This window comes from Sarcophilus harrisii, chromosome 3 (genome assembly GCF_902635505.1).
Source record: "Sarcophilus harrisii chromosome 3, mSarHar1.11, whole genome shotgun sequence".
Classification (NCBI taxonomy): domain Eukaryota; kingdom Metazoa; phylum Chordata; class Mammalia; order Dasyuromorphia; family Dasyuridae; genus Sarcophilus; species Sarcophilus harrisii.
The window spans coordinates 336,495,811-336,516,079 of NC_045428.1; the positions used below are offsets into that span (position 1 = coordinate 336,495,811).

Genomic DNA, 20,269 nt, shown 5'->3' on the forward strand with positions numbered 1-20,269 from the left:
CTATAAAACTGTGCATATCCTTTGATCCCACAATTATCACTGAAGGGGGAGGGAAACTGTTCCCTTTACTGAAACTGTGTTCCCTTTTGATTGGTGATCCCTTTTGAAGTCTCAGCCCCTCCTGAGGAAGAAATTTCCCCCAAAATTAGTTATCTTTTGGGGATGCCAGCCCCTTTGATTCAATTAGAAATCTTGGTCAAAAAGCACCCCTTTGAAGTGTAGTTAATTCCAATAAGAGATCTGGGCCCGACACTGATAAACATCTAGGCCTGGAAACTTTGGCTTCTTTTTCAACCTGAAGCCTTAAGACTCCTTTTAAAAGATAGTTTCTAAACTCACTCCTTGCAGAATGTCCAAAGCAGCTTGCTCTGCTTCTAGGATCCTGCCCAATGAGAACACTTTCTCTTTTCAGTGTCAGCCTCCATTTCCCTAACAGGACTTGGCTACTAAAAAAAGTCAGTCTCTTAGAGAAACTGGCTTCCTGTTCAACAATAAACTTCCATTTTTGCCAATTAATATTTTGAGTTTCATGAATTCTTTCCTGAAGAACCTGTGCACCGATCATAAGGGGATTTTAACAACTCTCTGACTGCCACTAACTTCATCATCACTACTGGGTCTGTATCCCAAAGAGAACCTAAAAGAGGGAAAAGGACCCACATGTACAAAAAATGTTTGTAGCAGCTCTTTTTGTAGTGGCAAGAACTGAAAACTGGGTGGATCAGTTGGGGAATGACTGATATATGAATGGGATGAACTATTGTTCTGTAAGAAATAATGAGCAGGCTCCTTTCAGAAAAGCCTGGAAAGGCATGAACTGATGCTGAGTGAAGTGAACAGAACCTGGAGAACATTGTACACAGTAACAAGATTATGTGATGATCAACAGGGATGAACTTGGCTTTTCTCAACAATGCAGTAATTCAAGGCAATGACTTGAGATGGTAAATGCCATCTGCATCCAGAGAAAGAACTAAAGAGACTAAATGTGGATCAAAGCATAGTATTTTCACCTTTTTGTTTTTTCCATTTTCATGGGTTCCCCCCCCCCCCCCAGATATTTCTTGCACAAATGAAAAACTTGGGAATATGTTTGAAAGGACTGCACATTTTTGACCTGTATTGGACTGCTTGTTATCTTGGGGAGGGGAGTGGAAGTAAAGAAGGAAGAAAAAAAATTGGAAGGCAAGTCTTACAAAACTGAATGTTAAAAACTATCTTTACATATATTTAGAAAAATAAAATATTGAGGGAAAAAAATTCTACTTTCTCTACTCATTCTGATCTATCCCTCCATCCCAGGATCCTTTCCAAGGCTTTGCTTTGCTCCTGGCTACACTCTATTCTTTGCAATCTTGAACTCTTGGTAAACCAGCACAAATCAACACCATTCTCTAATCTAATCCTTTTACTCTTCCTTACTGTCCTTTTACAAATCATTCTCTACCCAACTGACACTAGATTACATGCTCTTATTAAGAGCTGAAAGAAGTCAAAGCCATAACTGAATCCACTCCAAATTTGTTATGTAGTGTCCACTGTGCTCTCTTAACTGAAAGGTAATCCTCTTCCCTAACTAATCTTTAATCCCATTTATTAAAGTGGCTTTTCTAAACATCTTTTCTCCTCAAATTTCCTATTGTATTCCCTCCCTCTACCTTCTTAGCTAAAGACCTTACTTAGCTCACAGAAAAAACTGAGACCATTTCACTGAAACTTCCTCCCCCACCATTTTCTTGATACCAGTACCCTACTACCAAACGTTTTCAATCTCTGAAAAGATAATTCATACTACCAAGACCAACCTCTTCCTACTTGTACCTTTAACACCATTTACTTCTCGTCTTCTCCAGAAGATTGACTCCATTACCTCATATATTCAATCATTTGCCAAATCTTGTGAATTTTTTCTCCACACCTCTCAGAAACACACTAGTCTCTCCACTCCCCATTAGCAACAACTACTGACCAACTGCCACCAAAAGGCAGATAAACTCAAAAGCTCAGGAAGTCGTAGCATGCTTAAGACTACCACTTTGCTTCCAGTCCTCTCATAATCATCATCCTGAATAGCAATTCTTGTGGAGAAGTGAACCATGTTCCTCCCCTCACCACCCCCCAACAGCCACTTACAGGTAAGGCTCCCATGGATGTGGAGTTGGGAACTGGATAAGAATGGAGCACTATGTGCCAAGCAACTCAACCTACCATCACCAATTTGACATCTCTGCTTGAACAAGATGCACCTCAGACTTTGAACTTAGGAGCCCTGCTTTCAGCCCAGGTCTCAGTCCATCATCCTGGGAAGCAACCTCTGTGGAGACATAACTTGGCAAATGCTCCTATAGATGCATTAGACTTAGAAAAGTTCATGCAAATACAGTAGATGGCCCTGTCAAATGTTTGAACATCAGAAAGTGATATGATTTCATCAGTAGAAATGGCATTTAAAAAGTCATTACTATCTGCTTTGCCTCTGCACAAGAAGGACAATGAAATTTTCCATCTAACTTAAAGATAAAAACGGTCCATATATGTTAGATTTCTATTAGAATGTGAACTCCTGAAAATAAAGACTGTCTTGCTTTTCTATCTGCACCCCTAACACTTAGCTTTCAAAGGATTAAGAGTTTAATAAACACTTTGTAATTCATTCCCTTATATAGCCATCATTTTAGTTAAGGCCCTGGAATACTGCATTACCCCCTAACAATCTCCTTCCAAGAGGTCTCTCCCATTCTAATCCATCTTCCACAGTATTACCAAAGCAAATTTTCTCAAAGCACAGGCCAGACAACATCCTGTCCCTCCAACTCCAATGGCTCTCTATCACCTTTAAAATCAAATATAAACGCCTATTTGGCATTTGAAAGTTCTTCACAACCTGGCTCCTAACTTTCCAATCTTCTTACACATTACTCCCCTCCACATACTCTACAATTTGGCCTTACTGGTTTACCTGCTATTCTTCACATGCTTTCTTGTGATTTTGATCTGGCTGTCCATGGACAGTATACTCTCTCTTCGTATACTCTCTGTTCCAGAATCCCTTGGTTCCCTTAAAATTCATCTCAAAAATCATCCTTTTTGAAGTCTTTTTTTTTTAATAGTTTTTCCTCGTTCTGAGTTTCCCTCCACTCCAAACATTTCTCCACTAAAGTTATACAAAAATAATGAAATAATAACATTTACATGGTGTTTTAAGGTTTGTAATGTACATTTCATTTATTACTTTATTTGCTCCTCATAATGACTATATAAGGCAGGTGGTATTCTTGTCATTTGACAGATGAGGGAAATGAGACTGAGGCCCAGGAAGATCCAATAGCCAGCAAGTGACCGAGACAAGAATGTTAAAGTTTCCTAAGTTTAAGTCCAGTGTTCACAGGGATGTCTCTATCCAGTAAAGTTGAATCTTATACATCCCTATATATGTTATTTCCTCCCTTAGAATTTGTTTAAATGTGGTCCTTGCAACTTCAGTGCTTAGAACAATGTCTATTACATAACAGATGCTTAATTAATGCTTTTGACTATAAAAGAAAATTTAGGAACCTCTACCCCCAACACACAGAGCTCTTCTTGAGTTGTTCCTCTCTCCTATATTTTTTTTCCTCCTCCAGATTTCTCTAGACCATTAAAAGAAGTTGCTGTCTCCTCCCAATCCCCTTGACTTTCAGCAAAAGGCAAGAGTCTATTTATTAGTACTTTTAAGGTACTAACTTCCTGTACCTCATTAGTATATTTGGTGCCCTATAATGTTAAAATTGCTTTATCTTTTATGTAAATTCCTAATTTCAAAAGTCCCAAGATTCCAAGAAATTGTCTGATCTCTATGTTATTTGATCTTGTGACCCAGAAATCCCTGGTAATTGCCTATAAATTCTATTTTCAATATAAACCAGAAAAAAAATTATTTGCAATTCTATCACCCATATCCAAAAACTTATGTATCAGTGAAAATACCACCTTTGAAAAATAAAAATGAAAAGTATGGACATTTTCAAATTAACCAAAGAATCATAAATTCACAACTAGAATGGACCTTAAAGGCTTCAACCACTAGATGAAGAATCTCATCCCTAGAGAAGTTAAGTGACTTGCCCAAAGTCTTGCAAGAAAAGGTGGGATTTAAACTCAAGATCTCAAGATTTCAACTTCAACCTAATTTATACTACTCTATTTTTTCTCTAGTCTGAAATCATAGGGGCAGATTCTCTTGGAAAAGGAAAACAATGCTCTTCTTTCTTTTCACATTTGACTTCTTAGCTATCTAACAGATCTCAAAAATAAGAGTATCCAGAGAATCTATGCTATGATTTCAGAAGAACCATTTAAAGTTCACTTTAAGGAATTTACATTTTAAAAGGTTACTTGTAAATCTCAGATCAAGTCCAATGCAATACATTTGAAATTCTGTATTATGCATCTGTTGTAATGAAGAAGAATATTGTTATGATGCAAATGAAAAATGATTAATATACTCCAGGAAGACCTAGTAATAATCCCATTCAACTACTTTTTTTAAATTAATCATCCTAAATTCCATGACTAAGCATGATTAAATTTCTCATGTCTCTAATAGATTATTGACACTATAGTCATTACAACAACCTTAAGAGATCCAAAGTCTATGGAAGAGTGAGAAAAAAATGTAAGGAAAAAATTGAAGTCCCTCATAATAAAATGAGGCACACTGCAAACCAATATCATACTCTCCTCACCACAACCACACAATATTCCAGGACCCCAAAACAGAAATAATCCTACTCATCTCTAGTTTCACCCAATAGATTCTTTATTTTTTGTCCAAAGCAATAAAACCATATAGTAATTAATAAAGGAGATTCAACAAGTGCTATAAAAAAAAAAACTGACAAAACTGTATAGCCTTAAAGAATTGAAGTATTTATTAGTCAATATCATTTTGTCTTTATAAACTTTTTTGTTTGAGAATGTCTATCAGAGATAAAAAAAAAAAAATTCAGATCAAAATTAAAGATGTCAATTTTCTTCAAACTATGTATCAATATCCTTCATTATATATGCATAGTTAATATTGTAATATTAACAATCAGCAATGATCAATTTAACATTTAGTTGTAAAATAACTTCTTGGTATTCAAATTGGCAAAACGACCCTAACAACTCAGGAGATCAAAATTAATAAAAACTAACCTAATCGTAAGCCGGCTACCTTCATGTTCTATATTTGTACTAAAACTGGGTCTAAAGATAATGAGATCATTAAAACTAATTATTCAAGATGGGTTGTCACTCATTATACACTTGGCCTACAATTTTAGATGTTGTTAAGAATACCTAAAAGAGCTACAAATAAAAGTCATGTCACTTGAAATTTTCATACTATATGTTGAAAAATGCTCCTATTCATTTAACATTGCCAATTAACAAATGTATAAGGTGACAAGATTCCAGTCTTTTTTTAAATGGTGCAATTTAAATCCTTGAGCTAAATACATTTGTTCAAAATCATGTTTATTTTAAAGTAGTTTTCCTGGAATCCATAAAACATTTTATTTCTTATTACTAAGTCTTCTAAGAGTTCAATATTCATTTTTTATTTGTACCATACACTACATTTCTGTTTTACAACAGATATATAATACAGAATTTCAAATGTACTATGCTGAGTTTCAACCACGCTTCCTTTTTCTAACTATAAATAGTACCAACTACCTAAGCAAAAATTTTAACTATAAGTGATGAAAAGTTTATTAAAAAGAGGCACAAATGTTTAAAATAAAAACTTAATAAATTGATATTAAACCAAAGTTGTCTTGAAGAAATTATACTAAAATGGATTTTATTTCTATGCTTTGTTTCATCTGGAAAACAAGACTGGAAATAATATGGGATTCCTTTCAGCTCTGAGAGTTTTTTAGTCTATTAGCTACTAGTCATATCTCTAATTTACTGAACCAAGGTTCACAATTTATATATAGCATACAAATTTTATACACCTTTTACTATGCCAGATGCATTATAAAGTTCATTGTTAGGAAAAATATAAAACATTTTCCCATATTTACTATAATCTGTGATTGTATTACTTAAACTCTATTACTTAAATTGGCAGGAAAAGAGTCTTATAGCATTAAATTTACTGAACCCTTAATTTTATGATATTACATAAAGTTTCATGGATAAATGAAATCAAAGTTTTAACCCCCTTCTCTCCAACTAGAGAATTATCTTGCCTTCCACAAACTTCGATATCCTCTCTCTACTATGGAATATTTGTAAAGCGCCTATTAGGTGCCATGTTCTCCCAACCTTGATGACGGGGGGGCTCTATTGTTATTTATCTCTCTACAAGTCTGTGCAGAATTGATACTTGCAATATTTAATGAATTAAATTGCACAGTAAGTCCTATATCCTAAAGTATGAAAAAAGTATTTTCCCTCTCGCTCACACAACACATGTACATGAGTAGTCAAATCTTATAGCTCCCATCTCCATAATATATCTGCTCTTCTTTCTCTGTTCAAGTTGCCACCACTCTAGTTCAAGTATTCATAGCTGCCCTATCACAACCACCTCCTAAAATGAACTCCTTGCTCTCATTCTTAACTCTGTCAGATATCTCCTTCACACAGAAACAAAAATATTCTACCTAAAGCACATGAGATCTAGCCATTCTCCTGCTCGATAAGTTCCCACTGCCTCTAGAATAACATAAAAAAATCCTGTTTAATATTTAAAGCCCTCCCTATATCCCAAAGAGATCTTAAAGAAAGGAAAGAGACTCATGTTTGTGGCAGCCCTTTTTGTAGTGGCTAGAAGCTGGAAATTGAATGGATGTCCATCAATTGGAGAATGACTGAATAAATCATGGTATATGAATGTTATGGAATATTATTGTTCTGTAAGAAATGACCAGCAGGATGATTTCAGAGAGGCTTGAAGAGACTTACATGAAGAGATGCTATGTGAAATGAACAGAACCAAGAGATCATTATTTATACACTTCAACAACAACTATATGATAATGGCTCTCTTCAACAATGAGATGATCCAAATCAGTTCCAATTGTTCAGTGATGAAGAGAATCAACTACACCCAGTGAGAGAACTACAGGAAATAAGTGTGGACCACAACATAGCATCTCCACTCTTTCTATTATTGTTTGCTTACATTTTTGTTTTCCTTCTCAGATTTTTTTTACCTTCTTTCTAGACCCGATCTTTCTTGAGCAGCAAGATAACTGTATTAATATATATACATATACTGTATTTAACATATACTTTAATATATTTAACATGTATTGGACTACCTGCCATCTAGAGGAGGGGGTGGGGGAAGGAGGGGAAAATTTGGAATATAAGATTTTGCAAAGGTCAGTGTTGAAAAACTACCCATGCATATGTTTTGTAAATAAAACGCTATAATTTAAAAAAAAAAAAAAAAAAAAAAAAAAAAAAGGAAATTGACACCCACATCTAGATAGAATTATAGAGAATGAATATGGAACAACACATGCTATGTTCATTTTTTTTTCCTTTTTTCTTTTTTCTTTTTTTCTTTTTTTTCTTTTGTGGTTTTTCTTTTATGGTTACATGTTTTTATGTGTAACTGAGGAAAATAAAAATAAAAAAAGAAGGTAAGGCACATAAAAAAAAATTTAAGCCTTCACAATCTAACTGTAATTTACTTTTCAAGGCTTATTTCATATCACTCTCCTTAATATACCATTCCAAAGCCATTGTCTTGCCATTCCCTGAGTTCAGCATTCTAGCTCCATCCTGTGAGCCTCTGCATGTTACAAGTGCTTTATGTTTCACGCAAACTTTATTCTCTCCCCATTTACCACTACAACATTCCATTGGCATATTGGAGAAACATCTCATTATACTTGTCATTCAAAAGAAATAATTAACAATTCATTCAAGAAAAATCAAATGGTCAATCAATAAACATTTAAGTGTCCACTATGTTCCAAGCATTGTGCTAATTGCTAGGAATACAAAAGAAAAAAGATAGCCTTTGCCCTAAAGAGTTCACAATCTACTGGGGGCAGCAACAAGCAAAAAGGTATATACAGGATAAATATGAAATCATTTGGAGTGGGAAAGCACTAGAAATAAGGATTGGGAAATATGGAATTTTAACTGAGACTTCAGAGAAACCAGGGAAGCCAGTAAGTAGAAATGAGGAAAAGCATTCTAGTCATGGGGGACAATCAGAGAAAATGCCTTGAGCCAAGAGATGTAAGGTCATGGACCAGTAAGGAGGCCAGTTTGAAGAATAGTATATGACGAAGGATATGAACAGACAATTTTCAAATGAAGAAATTGAAACCATCTCTAATCATATGAAAAGATGTTCTAAATAACCATTGACCAGAGAAATACAAATTAAGACAATTCTGAGGTACCACTACACACCTCAGATTGACTAAGATGATAGGAAAATATAATGCCAAATGTTGGAGGGGATGTGGGAAAACTGGGATACTAATGCATTGTTGGTGGAATTGTGAACAAATCCAACCATTTTGGAGAACAATTTGGAACTATATTCAAAGGGCTATCAAACTGTGCATATCCTTTGATCTAGCAGTGTCTCTACTGGGCCTGTATCCCAAAGAGATCATAATAAAGAGAAAAGAACTCACATGTACAAAAATATTTGTAGCAATGATGCTGTTCTAGTGGCCGTGCAGAGAGTGGTGGGAATCCCCTTCTGGTCAGAGCAGGTTCAGTGTGAAAGACTTCATGAATCCAAAATATTAGTGGCAAAAAAGGAAGTTATTGGCACTGAGAAGAGAATGGCTTCACAGGCAAGAGTCCTGTTAGGCAGCTAAGCCCTACTCCGGACTTCTGCAAAAATAAGGAGTTTAGAATTGTCTTTTATAGAAGTCTGAGGCTAAAACTTACAGTTGGAAAGAAAGCCAATCAGCCCTTTTTGTAGTGGATAGAAACTGAAAATTGAACGGATGCCCTTCAATTGGAGAATGGCTGAATAAATTGTGGTATATAAATGTTATGGAATATTATTGCTCTGTAAGAAATGACCAGCAGGATGATTTCAGAGAGGCTTGGAGAGACTTACATGAAGAGATGCTAACTGAAATGAACATGGCAACAACAAGATTATACCATGATCAACTCTGATGGATATGGTTCTCTTCAACAATGAGATGATTCAAACCAGTTCCAATAGTTCAATAATGAAGAGAATCAGCTATACCCAGAAAGAGAACTATGTTCCAGAAATGAGTGTGGACCACAACATAGCATTTCCACTTCTTTCTGTTATTGTTTGCTAGCATTTTTGTTTTCCTTCTCAGGTTTTTTTTCTTTCTTTCTAGATCCGATTTTTCTTGTGCAGCAAGATAACTATAAATATATAACACATAAAAATATAAATATAAATCCATATAATTGATTTAATATATACTTTAACATATTTAACATGTATTGGACTACCTGTCATCTAGGAGAGGGGGTGGGGGGGGGAATGGAAAAAGTTGGAATATAAGGTTTTGCAAGGGTCAGTGCTGAAAATTTACCTATGCATATGTTCTGTAAATAAAAAGGGAGGGAGGGAGAAAAAGAGGGAAGAAGAAAGGGAATGGGGGGGAAAGGTAAGAAGGAAGGAAGGGGGAAAGCCAATGCCCCCAGGCCTAGATACTTGGAGTTTCAAGCCACTCCGAATCAGACCCAGGTCTCCCAAATGAATGAAAATCATTTTGAAGGCTTCCAGAATGGGGATCCCATATCCAAAAGATCAAGGGCAGTGGATTGGGGGGGAAAGGGGGTGGAAGGTACAGGGAGGGGGCTGATTTGCCTTAGAAATGCCCAGCCTGGGACATAGGCTCTCTCATAGACTCTATGGAGTTGGGAGCCCAAAAGGGCCGAGTGATTATTTTACAGATTAAAGGGGACAAAATTTCACCCCATCATTGTAAGCCCTTTTTGTAATGGCAAGAAACTGGAAACTGAGTGGAGGCCCATCAGTTGGAGAATGGCTGAATAAATGATGGTATATGAATGTTATGGAATATTATTGTTCTATAAGAAACTGTGAAGACCGCGTTAGCATCCTGGATACTTTACAATCAGCAGGAGACAGGATCAGCAAAAGTCCTTGACTTTTATTCTTTATCAAAGGGAGAAGAGAGCTCATGGACACAGGAATCTCCTCTCTCTTCTCCCCTACCAGGTGGCTCGTCCTACTCCACCCTCTAAATCCTGCCTCAATCTCCCTATATGCCAACAGATCAACTCTGCACAGAGTAGTGGGCAGGGCCATTCTTTCTCCAAGCATATGCTAATAAAATATTGTCCAATTGGTAATTAGCCTTAAGTGCTCGGAACTCATGGCATCAATTCAGTTTCAGCCCATTACAGAAACGATCTTCAGGATAATTTCAGAAAGGCCTGGAGAGACTTATGTGAACTGATGCAGAGTGAAATAAGCAAAACCAGATCACTGTACATGTCAACAGCAATGATCAATTCTGATTGGCTTTTCTCAACAATGAGATGATTCAAGCCAGTTCCAATGATCTTGTGATAAAGCGAGCCACCTATACCCATAGAGAGGATTATGGGAACCAAGTGTGGATCACAACATAGCATTTTCACTTCTTTTATTGCTGTTTGCTTGAATTTTATTTTCATTCTCATTTTTCTCCTTTTTCATCAGATTTTTCTTGTGCAACAAGATAATTATATAATTTCCCTGTATTTGATTTACATATATTTTTACCATGTTTAACATTAAAAAAAAAAAATAGTACAAGGTGAGGAATAGCTGTAAGACTAGAAAAGTAGAAGATTTGAAGGGCTTTGACAAACATCATTTTGAATTTGGTCCTGAAAATGACAGTTGTTTTTGTTTGTTTTTTGGAGGGAAGATAGTGAAGAATCAAGGATGAAACCTAAGTTTTGGGCTTTAGGGAATAGGAAGATGTTGATGCCCTCCACAGTTATTGGGAAGCTTGAAAAGGGTAAGGGTTTAAAAGGAGAAAATAAAATCTTGTTTTAGACAAGTCGAGTTTAAGATGTCTGCTGAACATCCAATTCAAGTCTGAAATGTAGGTGAAATTGTGAGATTGGTTAGGCACAATAGGTAGATTTGCAAAACATCAATTTAGAGATGAAAATTTAATGCATAAAACGAATGATATAATCAAATGAAATAGTATACAGGAAGAAGAGAAAAAACGCCCTGGTTAGAACCCTGTGGGATACTTTAGAATGGAAATAGTAATCTGAATGAAAATCCCACAAAGGAGATTGAGAAGGAGCTGCTTACTGCCCAGATATTCAGCTGCACAGGCAATCCAATGAGTCAGTCTATCACCATAGAAAGATAAGGAATGGGGGCAGCTAGGTGACTCCCTGAATAGAGCACCAGCCCTGAAGTCAGGAGGACCTGAGTTCAAATCTGGCATCAGACACTTAACACTTCCTAGCTGTGTGACCCTGGAGTCACTTAAACCCAATTGCCTCAGCAAAAAAAAAAAAAAAAAAAAGATAAGGAATGGGCCAATGGATAATTAAATAAAAGATTAAAAAAGCAAGCAGAAATACATCTGGGAAATTGATTTTTTTTTATCACTGAAAATACTATACAATCAAAAAACATTTTTAAAACACTATGTACCAGGCACTGTATTAAGCATTGAGAATACAAAGGCAAGAACGGCCCTTTCCCTTAAAGCAACTCATATTCTAATGGGAGAAACAATATATAAATAGTTAAATATATAAAAATAGATGGTGAAAAATCTCAGAAGGGAAGGATGCAGCAACTGAGGGGATACAGAAAAGCTTCCTACAGAAGATGGGATTTGAGCTAGAAATTGAAGGAAATCAAAGAAGAGGAGTATGTAAGGAGGGAAGGAATTCCAGGCAAAGGGAACAAGATGTGCCAAGGCACAAAAGACAGAAGATGGGTCTATGTGAAGAATAAGTATAAACTAGTGGAAAGGTAGAAAGAAGTCAGTTTAACACGAGTTATAAATGTCAAGAGATGTTTTTATATTTGATGCTACTGTAAGAGAAAGATGACATGGTCAGCCTAAACAATTTGAGTAGAGGATGGATTAGAATGGGGAGAAACTTGAGACAAAATGCTTCCCAAGGCAAAATCTGTAATTTCAAATTTCAAAGAAGGCATACCACAGATTCTGAAGAAAATGTGAGGTGACCCAAAAAGCTATGGAGAGATGACATATGGTGGATTTCACTTGGTTACAGCATATTGCAGTGGTTTGTACATAAAAAGTATCACAAAACTATCCAGAAAAAGTGATTTTAAAAGTAGGTTGAAAAGCTAGCCAAACAATAACAGATATTCAACCTAATTAGGTCACTGGTACTTATGGTCTATTAAATGATCTAGAGCAGATCCTCTATAAGACACAGACAAAAATCATTTAAGATAAGTTGCAGTCTACATTACTGGAGAAAGTAAACATGTGAGATCAAAGATCCACTCAATTATGTTATAAAGTAACAATTCATAAAACAGACAATCCAGAAATTTCACTGCTTCTCACTTTAATTGCTTTATTAAGGGAATTTATTCTTGTCTCAATATATGCTTCTAATTATACTCTATTTCAATAATGTCATTTCTGAACTTTCAAGGAATTGAAATCTTTTATAACTGTTCTACAAGACACTTTCAAAATACTTTTTATTATAAAAGATTCTTGTTTTTAATGAGTCTACTGTATTTCTACCTCTGCTAGTCACTGGAACAACAACAAAAATTGGTGCCTAGCTTCTCTATATTGAGTAGGCTACCAACACTGAATCCAACAGGGAAAGCACATTCCTTTTATCTTCCAAATTCCTAGACTTCTTATTTCTTCTGGTAGATAGATTGGAAATTCAGGCTCAGCTAGGACTGGAGAGGAAGCATTAGGCTATCAGTAAACCTAAACCTTCATTCAGGGTCTCTTTTACAAAGGATCACAAAATTTATAATTTGTTTCTCAGATTCCTTCATTCTGCTAGCTATTCCACCTAGCTATTCTACCCAACCTCTCCATCTTGGGATCTTCTGTGATGAAGCCTCACTTCCTGATTTTGAAAGTCAGAAAATTCTTTTTACCATTTTAGCTTTAAATTTTCTCCCAGATTTACTCCTTTTCTATTTCTTATTCTACCATATTACCTTGTCCTTTCTTCTCTAGTCTCTCTAAAATATCTAAGTTATGTTAATATCTAATTAATATCTGTTAATATCTAAGTCTCTCCCCCTCCAGTCCCAACCTATCCTACACTTTTGACATACTAATCTTTTTTAAATCCCACTTTCATAATGTCAATTGTTCTCTCCAGTACTTATGAAGACATCACATGATCAAACTCAAATGTTCAGCCTCAAAACCAAGGTCTTCAATATCCTAGCTGTCAATAACATATATATATATATATATATACTCATGTCAACTGATCTCTTCAGGGGCACATCAACTCTTTCCTACCTTCTTAATCTTTGTTCACAATTTTCCCAGAAATTTATAAGTATCCAAATGCTTCAAGGCTCAACTCAAATCCCTCCCCTATCAGGAAGTCTTGCCTAAATATATCACCTTAGTTCTCCTAACTAATCTCTATAATACTTATCTGTAGTATATATTTCAGCAAGAGACACTTTCTCATATAGCATTATATGTATGTTTTACTTTCCCATTAGGATCATAATTTTATGAGAAAAATGTTATTAGATACATTTTAACTCTTCAGAGCAATTAGCAGTATTAAGAATAGAGCAAAGACTCAATTCAACTGTACAATTAATGCCATTTTTGCTAGCTTTTACAAGCATATCGTTTTTGCATGATTTACAATTACCAAGTTACTTATATAACTGAATTCTAAAGAAGTATCAAGTCCCAAAAAGCAGCATCAAACACTTTAAAATATTATGTTTTGATAAAGTGGCACAATTGCAATCTAAAAGTCATCACTACCAAAATTAAAAAAAAAAAACACCTCTATGCAAAAGAATTCCTTAAGTGGGTTCCAGAGTAAAGTAGTAATGTTTATTTATTAAACATATACAATCTAAAATAAATCTTTTTACCTAGAGTTGGAGAAAAGAATCAACGTATAAAGGACTAAAAAGAATGCCTGAATCTATGAATATAAGCTCCTACAGCAGGGGACAAAACTGTAAACTTATTTATATCCTAATTGGTATAACAGCTACTATAAACAGCATTGGTACAGATAAGTACTAGTAGATACATTTAATGACGACAACAAAAAGGACAACAAATATTTCAGTCCTTTGGGATAGGCGAGCACATGACCATTCATTAATAAATATTAATATAATAATCTGTATCATGAGTGAGACAAACTTTGTTCAGAATTCCTAAATTGTGGCAACCCATACTTCATCAATTGTTTGCCATAAACGGTAGATATAATGACTGTGGCAATATAACCAAAGGAGAAGGAAAAAAGTTTTTATGATCTTTTATTTAATGCTTTACCCTAATCAGAAATGTACATAAGCTCCTATCCTACATTTGGAAAGTTTAACTGTTTAGCCAAAAAAAAAAAAAAAAAAAAATTCAACACTAAGAGTTCCACAATAAGGAAATAAGCATTTTGGTATTATCTGGTATTCACTGAAAAAAAAAAAATTCTAACACAATTTTTAAAATGACATGACAAAAGGAAAAAGTAACAGTATATTATTAAAACTGATGGCATCTAAAACAAAAGAATTAGCAAATCATTTCACTTAAATGTTGGAGAATCTTGAATACTATAGGAAATAAATTTTACAATGTGCTATAGCTCTAAGAATTTAATTATCAATAAAACTTTGAACAATTGAAAAGAAAAATCATTCTTAGCATAAAGAATACTTTTATATTCTAATTTCAATCTATAATGAAAAAATACAGAAATTATTCAAGATGAATAATCTAACTTTTTTCTGGATGGTTTAAAAAAATGATTATTGTCCTAGATAAAACTTTAGGCTAGTTTGAGCCCTGGCTGATTATTTCTCAATGTAGAAGGTCAGAGTTACTTCTGTTTAAATTCCCAATTTTAAATTGGTAAGAATAAGGGGCTGGGCTTGTGGGCACAAGTCTGTAATCTCTGTTATTTAGGATGCCAGTAAGGCCAAACTAAGTCTTGCACATATATATAATTATTTACGTCTTGTTTCTACATTAGAATGTAACCTCCTAGGAAAAAACAGGAACTACATTTGCCTTTCTTTGTATCCCCAGCACTTAGCATAGTATCTGCCACATATGTGCTTAATAAATGCCTGTTGACTAATATGATCAACTCCCAGAAGTGGGAAGCCTCCAGACTGCCTAAGAACGGGTGAAACCCAATTCAGAAACTCAATTGACCAAAGCTTCCAACACGGTCACTGGTAGGATAAGGCAATGAATGACTACTATATTTCCATTCTAGAAGAAACAGAGAAACCTAATCTCAAAAAAGGGGGGTAGAAGGGAGAAAAGACAAAGTATTTTGTTGGAACTAGGACCTTTTCTGAATCTTGCTAATTCTATTCTAAGATACCAACACTCAGTCTCTAAAAAGATTAGTGTCTTTCCTCTTTTTTGATTCAAACTTTGCCCAAATGACATAATAGAAAGATGGACTTGATTTATTATGTTTTATTTCTATCAGATGGGATAAATTAATTTTTTAAAAAAAGGCTTTAAAAGTAGCAAAAATGTTACAAAACAGGCAAATTTTGCCCTTGGCAACGCCTTTTAAAAGTGTCTCCAAAATTCTTGTTTTCTGTTTCTTTTCAGCAGTGTTGTCCTCAGATGTAAATTAAAATGTAAAAATAATAACGTTTTCCACTTCTCAGGGGAAAATGTCCCAATGTCAGACACCTAAGTAAATTACTTTTAATCCAGTCACATCCACATTTTGTTCCACTAGGCAATGCTAACTTTAAATAGTAATAATATATAGACACACAGTTAGTTATTAAACAGTATATTCACATAAATAATATATGGTATGGGGAGCTAGAAAATGTACCTTGGTATTTAAAAAAAAAAAAAACTGGATTTAAGTACAGGATTTGACACATCCCAGATTATAGACAGATCACAGAATCATATAACTAGGACTCTCCACCTTTAGATACCATTTTGTTCAGTGCCCTCTTCCTCATCTTACAAAGGAGGTTATAATAACCATTTCCTGTCAACTATGTGGAGAATCCTTTTGTGAATAACTTGGATTAGACAGTTCAAAGTCCCAACTCTCAAATTCTACCAGATTAAATGATATGTCACAAATCAAGCAGATATTAAGTACCATAAGCAGGATCTGACGCCAGGACCTCTGACATGAAACATGGTTTTTTAATGGAATTTGAACCCAACTCCTCCATTTCTAGAATCATGGCTCTTTCTACTGTATCAGCTTCTCAAATACTGCAGGGCAACTCTCTAAAACTGTTTCACTTAAGAATTGCATATTTGTGGAGACAGTTTCAATGTGGATGTTCCAGTAATAATGAAAATATAATTGTACCTTAATCCACCCCCGACAAAAAATTATTTAAATAAAATCGAGTTGTGATTGAAGACGATAGAACTGAATGATGGATCATTCCACCTTACCTCTTCTAAAAGTTTTCAAGCAGAAATGTAATAACTAGTTGCTAGATGTTATATTCTTCGCATCTATGAGATGGCTACTGACATTCCTGCCAAAAATTAAATTCTATCATCCCACTAAGTCAGAAGTCTTGATTTTACATTTCAGAATTTATAAATATGAACTAGTTCTAATTACTCAGGTTCATAAATAAGTTTTCTATGGAAACATTTCTTTAAAATTAAATGTTAATTAAATGCTTCTGCAATTCAAAAAAAATTGACCTTTCTGCTAGGCACACAGGTTAAATTCAAGGCCCACAGTTGAAAAATGGGGTCATGAGGACACTGAACTTCAGTCTCATTATACCAGCATAAAATAACCAAAAAATTATTACAAAAAATAACAAAAATTCTAGAACTACATCAAACTTGAAAATATCATAGCTATTTCAAAGATTTGAAATGTTATAGAAACTCATAGTACTTTTCATTATGAAAGATCTTATCAGAAAAAGATACATTCAGATACAGAACTACCTATTTGCCTTCTGAAAGTGGAATCCTGTATTAGGAATTCTGCTGCTTCTAACAGTGTAATCTCTGAAACTGTAATTATAGCAGACACTGTTTATGGGCATTAGGGTTTAAGATATCTTCTATTACTGTAACAGGTAGTTCTATATAGGAACTGGATAAACATTTAGGAATAAAGAAGAGGAAAAAAAAACTAGAAACCAAAAGATAATATGGGGAATTAGGTATCAAGTCAGACAAATTAAAAATACTATTTAATGGGAAACAGAAATGAATTTGCACTGACATGACTCCAAAATAGCCTACTACAGGCTCCAAAACTTTTGCAAATCACTGTACCGAAATGCCTGAGTTTTGTCTTCTATAAAATGGGGACAAAAATACTTTGCTAGAGTAGAAAAAAAGGTGCTTTGAAAACTATGAAGCATGATATGTAAACAAACATAGCAAAAAGTTTTATTTTACTTCGATACCACAACTTATTAAAACTAAAGTATGTTTAATATATAAAGTGTTCTTATAAACCACTTTTTAAAAACTCTCAAATATATTGGCCAGGTTAGCTTTATTCCAAATTGCAGTAAACTACACAATAGAAAATGAAATACTTCCAAGTTCACCACACTTTTTGTACAATCACCTTGAGAGCTACTCTTTAAAAAAAAAATTTTGCAACAGAAAGACTATACTCAATAAAATGTTTTCTCAGTTACTTTTTTCTGAGGCACAGATGCACTTTATTTTACTTCATAAAAACACCTAACACCTGCAAATCATCCTACCATGTATCTAAACTTGCTTAATTAAAAAAAAAAAACCTAGTAGATTTGTTCAGGTTTGAAATCGAAAACTACCTTATAAGGATATAAAAGATTTAAAGCAGGAAGAGGCTTTGACAAAACTAAGGAAGTTGCAGCGCGCTTGCTCATTGAGGGACTTTTTTTCTTTCAGACAAGAGAAGTAACACATGACATCTTTCACTCTAAATTAAAATGTGACTTGGTTCCCTAGCAAAATACGTGAAAGGGAATGGAGACGCTACAGCAGATTGGATGGGAGGGAGAGGGGGATATTTAGGGCTTAGTAAGCGAGTTTTGAGGAGCTGGGGGGCACTCCCGCTGGGTTTTGGTTTTTTCCTCCTTAAACCCTGTTCTCAATTCCCATGAAGGAAGCGCATTCCTCCCTTTCCCCAACCCACACCCTGGGCATGAGTCTTGTCAGAGCAACCTTGCAAAACCCACAACGTGGGCTTGTCTTTCCCCCCCTTCCCTCTGTCTAGTCCTCTTCCTCCGGTCCCCACCCCTCCTTTCAGGCTCTCCTCAAGAAGGAGGGAGGGTGAGAGAGCCAGAAAGAAATGGGTGTGGGCTTTTGATCTGAGAGAAGACCCTCCCCGCAAGCTTTGAGAAGCAAGGGGGTTCCCGGGTCTTCCGAGCAAAGGTGGGGGAGGAGCAGCCCGAGGAAATCGGAGTGGGGGTGGGGGTCCTCACAGAACCTTTCCTTTGTAGCCCCGAGCCTGAGCCCCAGAAAGGTGCTTCCCCCGCCATCTCCCCCTATACTTGGCCAGGGCCGAAAAGGGCGAGGTCGGAGGGAGCCGAGGGAGGGTCCCTCTCTTTGGGGCCCCACCCCTCTCGAACCCAGCAGAGCCGGTGACAAGACACCCCGACCCGCGGCGGAGGCAGGTCCCCGCGCCATTCATCTCCTCCCCTACACCCTCTCCCTCGCTCTCTCTCTCACACACCCTCGCCCCGCCATTTTCCCTCTCTGCCTGAGTTCTCCCGCACCCCTTGGGCGCCGCTCGGTCCCCGAGGGGGCCCGTCCTTGCCGCTCACCCGGTGCCACAGTCCACCACACAGGCCGGCAGCCGTCCCGCCATCTTCCGCCTCCTCCTCCTCCTCCTCCTCTCGCTGCAGCCGCCGCCGCCGTCGGGTCCGTGCTGGATGCGGGGAGGACGGCGGGCTGGCGGCGGGGGCTATCTAATCATCCACAGCCGAGCCGGCCTCGCGCTCCCGGGAGGCAGAAAGGAAGCTGAAGCGGCTGCAGCGGCGGGCGGGCGGGCGGGCACGGAGGGAGGGCAGCAGCCTGGGCCAGCGGCTTCCACTTCCGCAACCCAGCCAGTCAGTCAGGCCGGCAGGCCCCGCCCAACGCGCCGCGACCGCCTCCCCGCCCCACTCCGGCCCTCCCTCTCTACAACTTCTCCTCTCTATTCCTTTCTCGGGGAAGTCAAGATGGCCGCCGGCGCTGACGCCCAAGTCCGGCCCGGCCCAGCGGAGAACGCCGCCACAGCTTCCTCCCACCCAGTAGGAGGAGCCCAAAGAGCATGCGCACACGGCGGAGGCGGCGGCGGCTTCCCCACCCAAATTTCTGGCTCCGGTCCGAGCTCGCCCTGGCTAATCCAACGCCGGGTTTTCTAAGGGAGGCGGAGCTGGGAAGTCAGCAGAGGTCCTTACAAACGTGAGGAGCCGCCTACTTTTCTTACTCCTCCTCAGTTATTAGTTCTGTAGGTTGCAAGAGCTTTGTGGTGCGAGGCTGCTCTGCCAGCCACCTGGAATGGCTCAGTCTTAAAAAAGCAAGAAAAGAGGGCGTGGGCTTGCTCTGGAGTCCAAAGGAAAAGTTATTCTAATACAAAATCAGCGGCACTAAGTGGCTGCTCTTCACAGTAGGAAAAAGAAATTAAAAAAAAGATTATGGATAAGAAAAAACTGAGGCAAAATAGGACAAACTATATTTTAAGTGTTCTATTGTTCTTCGTGTGTTCTTAACTTTTTTTTTGTCCTAGACTCTCTTTGAAAGCCTTGTGAAAAGTACCCCTTCTAAGACTGTTTTTAAATGCATAAAATAAAACAAGATTACCAGGGACATAAACTATATTGACATTTATCAAAATTTATCTGAATTATTGTGGTCTATTCTTCAAAATGGTGCCCAAGAAGACAGGGCCAGATGGAGGTCACAGCGGTGTGCAGCACCTCCTCATAAAATTGGGCAGTTAATCAAGGAATGATAGTGATAATGATGATGGTGATCACACTGATGCTCAGGATCAATAAGGATAAATTTCTTGTAGTGATTGGTCAAATCTTCCGGATAGGGATTTTTGTCCAAATAAAGACAGGAAAAGAGAGAAGAAAAATGCAAAAAAAGGAGGA

General features: G+C 36.8%; 1 protein-coding gene across 1 annotated transcript in view; it reads right to left on the reverse strand.

The window, feature by feature from the left end:
* Positions 1–19,029, reverse strand: part of ACTR3 (actin related protein 3) — a 66,574-nt gene extending 47,545 nt beyond the window's left edge. The window contains exon 1 of the mRNA XM_031959981.1: positions 18,953–19,029. Within this exon, the coding sequence (XP_031815841.1) occupies positions 18,953–18,996 (44 nt within the window). The 5' untranslated portion in view covers positions 18,997–19,029. The remainder of the gene's footprint in view (positions 1–18,952) is intronic.
* Between the last annotated feature and the right edge of the window lie 1,240 nt (positions 19,030–20,269).